General features: G+C 39.1%; 1 protein-coding gene across 3 annotated transcripts in view; it reads right to left on the reverse strand.

Moving 5' to 3' along the window:
* Positions 1-9,852, reverse strand: part of LOC111863408 (importin-9) — a 58,133-nt gene extending 48,281 nt beyond the window's left edge. For 2 of the 3 annotated variants that reach the window (XM_023849708.2, XM_023849710.2), the window contains exons 1-3: positions 9,726-9,852; positions 9,001-9,181; positions 5,992-6,197 (exon numbers count right to left, since the gene is read on the reverse strand). In XM_023849708.2, coding sequence (XP_023705476.1) covers positions 5,992-6,197; positions 9,001-9,169 — 375 coding nt within the window. In that variant the 5' untranslated portion in view covers positions 9,170-9,181; positions 9,726-9,852. The other variant, XM_023849709.2, reaches the window with a different exon arrangement.
* Positions 9,853-12,844: the final 2,992 nt, after the last annotated feature.

Genomic DNA, 12,844 nt, shown 5'->3' on the forward strand with positions numbered 1-12,844 from the left:
CAGTGTTTTCAAACCACCTTCTCCCGGTAACTTAAGCACATCTCCAGGTACATCATCATCTCCTGTAGCCTTTCCATTCCTCATTTCTTTGATAGCTTTTTCCACCTCACTTTCTAAAATATAGTGTCCTTTCTCATCTGTATCTACTTCTTCCGGTTCCACTTCCAAGGTTTCTAGATAATGAGGTTGATCATACAGCTCTGTAATATACTTTATCCAAATATTCAGCACTCACCTCTGATCTACTATTCTATTCCCCTGGGAGTCTTCGATGCCAATATTTTGAATCCCATGGTTCTCTTTCCATCCTAGTTCTTTTGTCTTCATGTACATCAAATCATAACGTCCTGTCCTTTGAAATTCTATAATCTCATTACATATCTTCTCAAGATATTCCTTTTTGGCCCTGTCCGTGGCTCTTTTCAATTCATTCCTCAGTCTCCTGTATTTCCTCCTGCCTTCTTCATTGTTTACATTCTTCCATTTCCTTTGCTCCTCCATTTTACTCATCATCTCTTGTGTAACGCATGGTTTTTTTGCTATCTTCTCAACTTTACCAACCAATTCACTAATAGTATCTAACATGCATTCTTTTATATTGTTCCACTGCACTTCAGCATTTCCGCTTTCACTTTCAATTGCACTGAGTTTCTCTTCTAGGCTCTCCTGCACGCTTTGTCTTTGAGCATATAACTTCCTCAAATTCCATCTAAGTCTGCACTTTTGGAATCTTATAATTTTCTTCAACCTGGTTCAAAACTTGGCAACCAGTAAGTTGTGGTCAGAGTCCATATCTGCCCCAGGCAGCATCTTCACATTCTTCACACTGTTTCTGAATCGATGTTTCACAAGGATCTAGTCCAGCTGATGTCGCCTCCAATCCCCAGGGTGATTATATATATTGCTGACAAATTCTAATCCTTTAAGCACTTGGACAAAAGAATTTCAAGAATGATGTATAGTTCTGGTATTTAGAAGTGACAGTCCAGGAAAAGCTGCGAAGTGGATGGGCAGGTCCATTCGTGAAAGTTGAGGGGTGTTGTGATTAGTCATTCGTTTGTTTTCAGTGCGAGCAGACATCTCAAGTTCAGTTAAAAGCATTCTTCCTTGTACAGTCAAGTTAAAAAGGTTTGACTCTTGGAGTCGTATTTGAGTGTATTATTCTCTATTTACTGTATTAATATTTTATTTTATTGTTTCTTTTTATTCGTTGATTTTCTTTTTTGTTTATTTATATTTGTACATTCATTCATTCATGTTTATTCATCCTACAGGTCAGATTACATTGATGTAGGGCATGTCACATGATATAAATTATAAAATTAGCAAAAATACAATAAATTCTTAACAAACTAACAAAATATGTAATGATTGCTTACATCTAGCACGTATCATTATCCGGTATTTAAGAATTTGTCATTCATATAGTCTTCAAGTGAGTAGTAACCCTTAATTAGTAAATTCTTCAGTTCCCTTATAAACTCATTTTTATTTTCAAGTTGTTTTATATTATTAGGTAATTTATTATAAAAGATACAACCAGCAACTGAAGGTTTACTGTTATAAAGTTCTAAGTTATGCACGCATTTATTTTAAAGTAAAGTAAAGCTATCCCTGTACCAGGCCATGAAGGCCCACAGGGTTGTGAGATGTTGAGGGTCCCACATTATCTAGACAATCGGCTCAAAGTTGGCGGTAAGGTTGTCAGCCTTACGCGCCGTCCGCGCTTTACTCAGCAGGAAAATTATTTAATTAATTCCTGGTACTCATTAACCAGCAAATTGGACTTAAATTTGAGGAAGAAACTTGTGAAATGCTACAGTTGGAGCATAGCTCTGTATGGGGCTGAAACATGGACACTTAGGGCAGTAGATCAGAAACATTTGGAAAGTTTTGAAATGCGGTGTTGGAGAAGGATGGAGAAGATCAGTTGGACCGATTATGTGAGAAATGAAGAAGTGTTAATTAGAGTCAGTGAGCAGAAGAATATTGTACATGAAATAAGGAAACGGAAGGCTAATTCGATTGGTCATGTTTTACGCAGAAACTGCCTTCTAAAAGAAGTTATTGAAGGAAAGATAGAGGGGCGAATAGACGTGACAAGAAGACGAAGAAGAAGACGTAAGAAGATGCTGGATGACCTTGGGGACAGAAGAGGATACTGTCATTTGAAGGAGAAAGCTCTAGATCGCATTAAGTGGAGGAATTGTTTTGGAAGAGACTGTGGACCTGTTGTCTGATAGATTACTGATGATGATGACTCATTTCTGTTAGAGGCTGAGTAAACCCCAGGGTCTAGTGCAGCTGGAAGGATTAGGTCAACTGAAAAAAATCCAATGACCTCATCGGGATTTGAACCCGCGACCTTTCGGCTAGTAACGTAGCCCCTCAACCACTACGCTACCGCAGCAGTCGCGGAAGTTTCTAATACCCCTCACTAGGAAACATTAGGTGGACAAGTGAGTAGCGTGCGTTTGCTGTCGAAGCCTATTTTTCGAACAAGCATTCCTACATGACGGCGCAGCGTGTTCTGTACTCACTTCGGAATTAAGACCAGAGGTCCGGTTCCCGACTGGAAATCGAATTTTTGTGGGTATAGAACTTTAGGAAAACCGGGAATGTGGTGAAAAATTCATCAGGACGACAGCGCACCGTTACGACGCCAGAAAATGTGGAGGCAGTTCGACAGTCGATTTTGAGATCTTTTTCGAACCAGCTCTTGAAGAAATGCACCTAGGAAATGTCTGGTTCCAACATGATGGTGCCACGGCGCACACAGCCCGAGCTTCGATGACAGTTTTGAGGACAAAGTTCCCCGGATGGCTCATCTCACTTTGAGGTGACATCCTGTGGGCAGCGCACTCACCTGATCTAATGCCATGTTATATTTTTATGGGGATACCTCAAGGCAGAGGTTTTAAAACATCGCCCCACAAACCTGCTTTAGCTGAAGAATGTTATTTGGCAGGAAGTAGCCCAAATTCCGGTGCACATGTTGGAACGCGCAGAGGGGAACTTCAGAAAACGGTTGTATCAGTGCACAGAGAACGGTGGCCACGACATTCAAGATATTTTGTTTAAAAGTACATGATTTAAAACTTTAAAGTATGTTCTTTCATTAGCTAAAATAAATGTTGTCTAACAGCAATAATTTTTCTTTTATTCACCTTCAAAAAAAGGAAGTTTCTGCGCCCCACCCTGTATATTATTTAGAGAATCTCTTTCATGATTTACAAATTTCCACAATACTTTTGGAATGTTTACTGATCTATTTATAATATTCTGAATATAATTTTTCAGTTTTTATGATTGTATTGTATTCTTCTTTATTGCTTTATAAATACATTTTTTCTATCTCCTTTAACATGAAGTAAATTGAGTGGAAAAGTGTTGCATTCACAACCAAGAGAAATTGTTTGTAATGTATATAAATATATTAAAAAGGCTGAGCCAACAATTACAGTGAAAAACATAGGAGTGGAAGTAGCAAAGGCAACAGGTGTATCGGAAAGTAGAGTCAGAAGAATAACAAGAGAAACAAAAAATATCGAATCTGGGACTTCTGCTTCCTTTTCAACACCCCATAAAGAAAGACCTAGGAAATCTATACTAGCCACTTTGGACGACTTTAACAAGTCTGTGGTGCGAAGAACAATTAATGACTTCTACAGTCGAAAAATGGAGACCTACCCTGAAAAACATTCACGAAAAGTTGAAGAAAACGTTAGATTTTCAGGGATGCATTTCCACATTAAAGAAAATTATTTTGAAACTGGGGTTCCGCTGGAAGAAAACAAAAAATAATCAGCAGATACTGGTGGAACGATATAATATCAGAGCCAAACGTCTTCAGTATTTGCGGCAAATTAAAGAATATATAGAAGAGGGCGGCCCAATCATCTATACAGATGAAACCTCTATTCATTCATCGCACACCACCCCATATGCATGGACTGACGGATCCATCCAGGGATCATTTTCCCCTGTGTCCAAAGGCCAACGGCTCATTGTTATCCATGCAGGAGGAGAACAAGGTTTCATCCCTAATGCCTATGTCTGCTTCAAATCCCACCAAAAAACAGGAGACTACCACGGTAACATGAACTACACCAATTATGAAAAATGGTTAAAGGAGTGACTTATTCCTAACCTTCCCCCAAATTCTGTCCTTGTCATTGATAATGCTCCCTACCATAATGTAGAACTAAACAGAGCCCCTAACTCAAATTCAATTCAAATTCAATATCACCTTCCACCTATTACCTTCAATAACACTGATTTTTCATCAGTGCGGAATCCAGACATACATAATATGATGCTACCACTCAAACCGAAATACCCTTCCTATAAAATAGATGGAATCTCTGCAGAACACAATCACAATATTTTACAACTCCTTCCGTATCACCCAGAACTCAAACCAACTGAGTTAATATGGGCCACCGTAAAAAATTGGGTTGCTCAAAACAAAACCACATTTAAGATGGATGACATCATTAAACTGGCAGAACAAAAATTGGCCTCCATAACTGTAGAAGAATGGCAACATAGGTGCCAACATGTAAGGAACATTGAGCAACAATTAATGGCATGGGAAGGCCTTTTGGACGAAGGATAGGAGTTCATCTTCCATGTTGGCGGTGATAGCGATGACAGTTCTGATGATAGCTCCGATTCATCTGGTGGTGACAAGGAAGGACAGGCATGTGGAGATGATATCTATGCGGACATTGCCGGTGTTGCCCCTTTAGAACAGACCTGTGTAATATGTAAATAAACTCTTCATGTATATAACAGTGAAAATTGTATAATAGTGTATAGTGCATAATAGTCTGCCATTTGGCACATAAAACTTAACATCGGATGTGTGAACATCATTGAGACCAAACCGCCAACACTATGTAACATAATGAGGTAAGAAGTTATTTCCTTTTGAGAGCACCTGTACTGCATTCCCCTCCACACTTGTCAGCATGCTGGAGCTCTTCCCACCACTACCAATACTTCTCCTACTCCGCATCACAGGACTGTAACTTCTAAATGCTACTACTGATGTGACTTACTGTAGCAATTATGAATGTCAAATGAAACACAGTAGCAAAGGCTAACAGAGCTACATTCCCCAAGAAAATACCTCCAACAGCAAGGACACCACAACCCATAAAAGTCTTTTGTGTGTACCCAACATAGGAAGACACGAGAAACGGTGTATCTGTGTCCAAACTGCTTAGTACCCTTGTGTATGGATGAGTGATATCAGGTGTATTACAAAAAGAATCATTTTTAAATATAATCTGCATTTTTTTTTTGGTTTATTTTGCTCATACAGACACACTTCCTAACAAAACTAATATGAATATACATAGTTACAATTATGTAATGCAAACGTACTGCATACATTTATCAGTACAATGTCAACATATTATTAAAATCTGATACAAAACACAGAATTTGTGGCCATCTAAGAAGCTTGATTTTCTACCTACTATTTGGCAGAAATTCATCCTCCACCAAGCTATGGACAGCATTTAAATGCTACCATGCTGGAGGATTATAAAATATTAAGAAAAATTCTTCCACGAATTTAGGTCACACCCTGAAGTCTACAACCACTAATCCACAGAAATCAGATTTAAATTTAGAAGAAATTATAGCTGATAATAGTGCTTAGCAACTACAGCAAAGGGCCGCACCATAGCTCAAGAAGTTAGTCGCTGTCTTCCCATCGCGGCAGCCCGGGTTCGATCCCGGGTCTGGTCAAGTGGGATTTGTGATGGACAAAATGTTGCTAGGGCAGGTTTTCTCCAAGTACTTTGATTTCCCCTACCAACCTTCATTCCACCAATTGCTCCACAATCACCCTCACCTATCAACTGGGGCTGGTACAATAGGCCAGAAGTGGCCACAGTACAAAGGACTTAGTCCCACCCCACTAGCAATAAAAAAAACTAATGCAAAGAAAAATATTTCAATACTGGAATCGGTTCATACCTTACTAATAGATTCCTTCAATCCATGAGGAAGAAGTTCTTTAATGGTGGCTTTTGCATGCTCTGTTGCTTCTGGAGATTGAAATTTTTCTGAATAATTGCACCAGTGTGTTTCAACATACTGCTTTAAAAGAACTGATGCTAACTGCCGTACAGCTAATGGGCCATCAGGATCAACAGTAAACTCAGCCAGGTGAATGCCAAAGTCTGAAAAAACAAATTAATGAGCACCTCTGTGAACTCACACTGTGTAGTTTAGAAGGTGTCAAAACTGAGAAGACCGTATTATAAATTTTCAATTATATGAAAACAACAAATCTCTTCCAAGATATAAAACCTCTACATAGATCATTACTGACAGTTCCTGAAAACTACGCACACGAAGAAATACAACTGCATAAAATGAAATTCATTTTGCCAAAGAAAGACAAGACTGAGTACCAGTCATGATAAACAAATATTTATAATATAAACATTTGATTATATCTAAACATTCACTCCCTTAACTGATATGATTAATATCTGGAATATCTAATTCCATCTTGTTCTCTAGGAAAGTACATTTATAACATTTCTTTATAATGTTCCATAATGCTTGTGTATACCCACATACAGCCAAATGACAACAGTAATTTGAGATCCATGGTAACACACAGTTTCTTGTCCACATTTATCACCCAAGAAGAGAAAAAAAAATGGGCTTCTGAGATCACCATAATTTGTGTGTAACCCATTTTCAATATTTGAATTAAAAGACCGATTTTCACTAATTTTGATACGAATATTATGCCACTGACAGAGACTAAATGATTATCTAACCATGAAATGTTTCATGTTCAAGTAATCCCTATGTACAACAGCTGGAAATGTAACTGCAGAACCACATCACTATATAAGTAAAAAAATCCAGCAAGCTGATAACATTAATTCATTTATTACTTGAATAACTGACCACTACACAACTAAAAAGTTTGGCACCACTTACAATCAATGTCTATCACCAAGCAAGTATAATTCAGTTCACATTTTCTTCGTTACAACAAATCCAGATTCATGCATGTGCCTTCTGAAGGTTGCACGACTGATGAATTGTGGTCCCTCACAAGAGCAGAGGGTCAGTCACGTATTTCAGAGCATATCCTCCTGTACACTAATTTAGCAAAGCAGGAGTTGGAACAGAGGTTTCCTCAAATTATATGCAAGCATCTTCTGCATCATGAGACGTCAGAAGGCATCAATGGTGTTGGTGTTTGTCCATCTCAGAAGTTGACAGAGTGGTTAGCCATTTCTTTAATAGTATGTTTCCAAGGTTGGTAGTGCCTTAAACACTCTCCTGATTATGAAGAATACTATCTTGTGGGATATAACGCCATGTAGTCCGCTGAAGAGTCAAACGCCGTTTTGGAGTAACATATCTCCATCTCGAGAGTCAAATAAGTCAAGAAAGATACCCGCCTGAAAGCAGGTGGCAAGCTGACCCTGAAGATGAAGGCAATATGGTCCTCCAAAAAGTCGGTTGACTTTCAAGGGGCTACATTACATTATATCCCAAAAGACACTACTCTTCGTAACAACTGTTGTGAGAGCCTCAAATCCTACAACTCCTGATCAGTTGTATTCTGTGATTTTATCCCACCATACCTCCGTGGAAAAGTAAAAAAAAGTAAAGGTATCCCTGTAACAAGCCGTGGAGGCCCATAGGGTCGTGATATGTTGAGGTTCCCACATTTTCTAGACAATCAGTTCATAGATGGCAGCAAGGTTGTCAGCCCTACATGCCATCCGCCCTTTACCCCCAAGAATATTCCAAGAATATGACTGGTACTCATTTCTGTTAGAGGCTGAATCAACCCCAGGGCCATAGTGCGGCTGGAAGGATTAGGTTAATTGAAAAAAAAAATCAAATGACCTCATCGGGACTTAAACCTGCGACCTTCTGGCTTGTAGCATAGTGCCTCAACCAACTATGCTACCATGTGCCCTACAACAAAATACATTTTTATCAAATCATGAACACAGTCAATTTATTACTTTAATTTTAAAAACCACAGGCCAACTACACTATATCTAATTTCTCTGGTAATACAACCCAAAGTTTTCACGTCACTAATACTAAAGCCTACTATCTGATGCAATTTAGGCCAGTTCCTATCTATTCTTTTAAAATCCATCTCAATACTATCCCCTCACCTTCACATTTCTCAATGTAAAAGTAACTTCCTTTTCTGAATTCTATACAGACATATTTTCTTACGCATCTAAACCACAAATCCAACTCAAAAATAAAAGTAGCCATTACAGACATCAAATACATATCAAATATTTTACCAACTGGTGAACCTATACCTCCACTCCCTCAACGTCTTCATGGCATAGTGCGTAACTGATTAAGCAAAGGGACAACTTTATATAACCATATATCAGATCTTAAATGAGAAATGTATTTGTACAATTAACAGAATATCTTCTTCAGAGAATCAAAACCAGCTTTGCAACCCATCCAGAATCCTATTCAATGAGTACTGGCAGCTCTATTCTCACGGGTAAAGTGGCTGAGGTGTGAATCCGCTAACTCACCTCTCTAGGTTAAAATGCATGAAGCTACATCTCCACTCCATCATATATCTTCATGGTGTGGTGGGTGGTATACTGGGTCAATGTATCTCATAACCTATACCAGTGCCATTTAATTACAGGTTTTGTAAATTACCACAATGCACTATTCAGTAATTTATTACATTATTTTGGTGGAGTTGAATATTGCTCACAAAATTATCATACATGGGAGAAAACAAGTCAGTACCTCATGCTTTACACAATCACATATTAATAAAAGATAAACATATTCTGGTATTGCGGCCACTTGCGTTTATTGATACAAAACCTTTTCTCACATACCCTCCAAATAACATGTACAGCATTTAAATATTTATTAAAACATGCGTAAATATTACCAACATATTCAGGCTATGACAAACAGCTTTAGAGAAAAATTAGGCCTAAGCTTTACCTTCTGTAACTTCCAATGCCTGAATTCTCTCTTCTGCGGCAATCCTTACATCATGATGTGGGGACAAAATCCCATTTAACGTCTCATACAATGCCTCTTTTAGACTTCTGTTTACATCAGAACTGCTAGCCACTGAATGATTACCCAACACTGGGGAGCTGGTTGCCATCGCATTTACAGGCTATAAAATAAACAGTATAAAGTATTTCCTCTTTATAATGCAATACCATAAGATTATGATATTAGCTGCTTCCCGCCTTTCTACACCACACAGGCGATCCAAGAAGTTGTCGCCTTCACTAACGTAGATAGCTCACTACTGACGAGACATATTATTCATGTGAGCATGTACATGTAACTTACGATTCAGTCTTTGGTCTTTACGACCAAAAAAAAAAAACCCTCAATAATACCGGTTTCACCACTGGCAGCAAGCCGTTATTATGAGCATTATGAGACTGCAATTACACCGGTACATGTGAACTGATGTGAACCACGATTACGTCAATACGTAGCTCACTGTCAAAAATCTACAAAACGTTCACTTTTGTCACCCTACTAATCTTACTTGCTGTGTTACCGCATTTACTTTCCTGACTCCTTCGAAACTGACGATATTTGTTCACTTGTTCTAAAACTCGCGGAGTAAATCCATTCGAACATGGCTAAGTACATGGATCACTATCAGGCTAAGTGGGCAAGGTGCAAACCGCTAGAAACCTTACTTAGCAGGCGGATGCAACTCAATGGCCTCAATGGGGCCCTGATCGGCCCTGATCCTGATCGATCCTGATGATCCTGATCGACCAGATGGATTTCCTGGCCACATCTTGGAAACTCTTCGTAATGGTGGACAACATGGCCGCTGTGACATCAAGTGGCATTTCTGCTGCCATCTCTACGCAGACGTTTTCTAACTAAATGAGAAACTGCCACTAGCACCGACAGCATAATCAATAAAATAGAATGCTACTATACCATCCTATGCATCTCCCTTCCTTCCCTCAAAACCTCATCGCCCTTCGGAACCACCAGTTCACATGACTAGCAGTAAATAATTTTGCAAAATCAGAGTGTTTTCTCACCAGTGCCTGTAAAGTCATAACGTTTCATTAATATCAATCCATCTCCTCCTTACGCATATGTATTGGACATTGTGAACTACAACATACATAGAATACTTGTGTTTAGGAAAGCTGAAGGTGGGGAACTTAAAGAAAATTCTGTTTCCATCAGACACACTTCTATTTAACCTCACACCTTTGGTATCAACTTGCACTTGAAAGCCACATAGAACATATTTTTTTGGTTACATTAAAGCATTATGAATCATATATAGCAAACAGTAATAATGACGTTTCCATTTATTCTTAATTTCATTAGAATGACATTCAGTACTGGACAGGATTATATGGCAAAACTACAACATATCTTATAGAATTACAATGAATACTGAAATCTATATGGGAAAGAGCAACATACCTTACAGAATACACTGTAGTGCACCAGTGACCTGCTGTAGGATCTGATGAGAGGTGGGACATGAATGTCACCTTCAGGAGTTAAAACCGAAGGCAAAGGATCAAAAGAAGGTCTGAGCAATGAAGGATCAGGAGGTTGTGGGAGTGACTGTGCAGCAAAATATGAGACAAATGGAACTGCGAAACTGTTTCAGCTGTAGTGAAATCACTTTCTTAGAAATGTCTACTGCACAAAAAAATTATAGTGCAGCATTCTAGGAGATCGTTGGTGTCTCCACCTTATCATGATGAGGGGGTTTGAGTATGCCAAGGACCCTGAGAGCTATACCAGCGGTAGCGTAGCTACTGGCAGGGCCTCCCTTGCTGGACGAGTAAAAAGGGTAGGCATCAGGCGAAGAGAGACACCTAAAACTGATGCCAGAAGCAGCGTCATCAGCAGCAACTTGAAGCACAGAGCAAATGATGCTCGAGATGGTTCAAGTTCATATAGCATCAGGCGTGACCAGAGTGGTTTGAACGGCTGTTGTATTGCGATGTTGAAAGCAAATGGAAAAACTACCACATTATCACTTTTCCTGGATAGTCTCTTTCCAAAAACAGAGATACCATGTATGCGAGATGTTTCCTCTAGAGATAAAATAATCTGGAGGTAAACTACTCCCCCAATCGGATCTCCGGGAGGGATTGTTTCTAGAGGAAATGTCATGCAGGCGTTACAACAAGAAAAAGTGCGAAGATCAGAAGGAACATAATGGCTACAAGATGGGAACATGGAATGTAAGGACCTTGAGTCAAGCAGGCAAATTGGAGAATTTGAAAACGGAAAGGCAGAAGAATGAGGTGTGTGTTCTGGATGTCAGCGAAGTGTGGTGAAAAGGACAAGGTGAAATAAGAAGTGGTGATTATAGAGTGTAGTATTCTGGAGGTGAATGGGCTGAAAGAGGTGTGGCAATAGTGATGCATAAAAGTATAGTGAGGAGTGTTGCTAAGAAGATTGTTTGTAATGACAGAATTACTGCCCTGAAGTTAAAGGCGGAACCAGTAGATATACTGATTATGCAACTGTACATGCCAACATCAGAGTATGAAAATGATGAAGTGGAAAAAGTGTATGACACAATTGAAGAAATTCTTTAGGAAGATGGAAGAGTAGACACAAACAGAATCATATTAGGAGACTGGAATAGCCTTGTTAGAGATGAATCATATCAGAATATTGTTGGAACACAGGGGCTAGGAAGACGGAATCACAGGGGTCAAATGCTTATTGACTTCTGTGAAAGAAATGGTCTGATTGTTACCAACACTTGGTTCAAGAAGAAAAAGAGAAGACTTTACACATGGAAGGCACCTGGGGATTGGAGGCGGGATCAGCTGGACTACATCCTTGTGAAACATGGATTCAGAAACAGTGTGAAGGATGTGAAGACGCTGCCTGGGGCAGATATTGACTCAGACCACAACCTACTCGAACCAGGTTGAAGAAAATTATAAGATTCCAAAAGTGCAGACCTAGATGAGATTTGGAGAAGTTATATGCTCAAAGACAAAGCATGAAGGAGACCCTAGAAGAGAAACTCAGTGCAATTTGTAACGCCATGTCTGAGTTATGTCAGAGGGCATCCCCACCCCATTTCTTACTACCTACCCCCTTCCAATGTTCCACTTCCTGGTTCCCGTCGGCTGAGGTCCACCGCGAGAGTTCCATTCTGTTGTGGGAGCTTGAACTGTTCAGTCGATTCACTCTTCTCCTGGACTGTACGATTGTGATTGGTTGATTGTCGGAGGCCTATTACCTCCAGGGACTTACATTGTATTGACAGTTATTAACCTTTAAATGCTGGACTTCTGAAATAGTGGTAAGCTTGAGCTGGCCAGAGTTTATTTAAATGCCCGCTGCTGGTGTGCGTTTAAATGCCTGTTGGTACTCTGCCTTTAAATGTCCGTTCCTGTTAGTGTGCCTGAACAATTTTAAGCATTGTGTTTAAAAATGCTGTATCTAACTCAATTTTTATGATAAATGGATGGAATTAATTTTGTTTGTATCAGCAAAGAACAAATTATATACAATATATTATTATATTATACAAATTATACTCCATTTTCAATTTTTTGTTTTTAATTTTGATGAGTACTGCAAAAATGATTTCCCAGTTCTTCACAGAGTCGTTCTGCATTACAAATTCCTTTCTGTTTGTAACACTTGACAAATTTTAGCAGTCCCTGATGTCATAAAACAGATGGAAGCAATAAAATCATTTGGCCTTCTGCTAGCACTGCTTACACTCTTCGGATTTTCGAATCTTTTGACTGAAGGTCAGAAGAATGAAAGAATGGCTATTCAAGAGAAAGCTAGAGGGGTC

This window comes from Cryptotermes secundus, unplaced genomic scaffold (assembly GCF_002891405.2).
Source record: "Cryptotermes secundus unplaced genomic scaffold, Csec_1.0 scaffold792, whole genome shotgun sequence".
NCBI lineage: Eukaryota > Metazoa > Arthropoda > Insecta > Blattodea > Kalotermitidae > Cryptotermes > Cryptotermes secundus.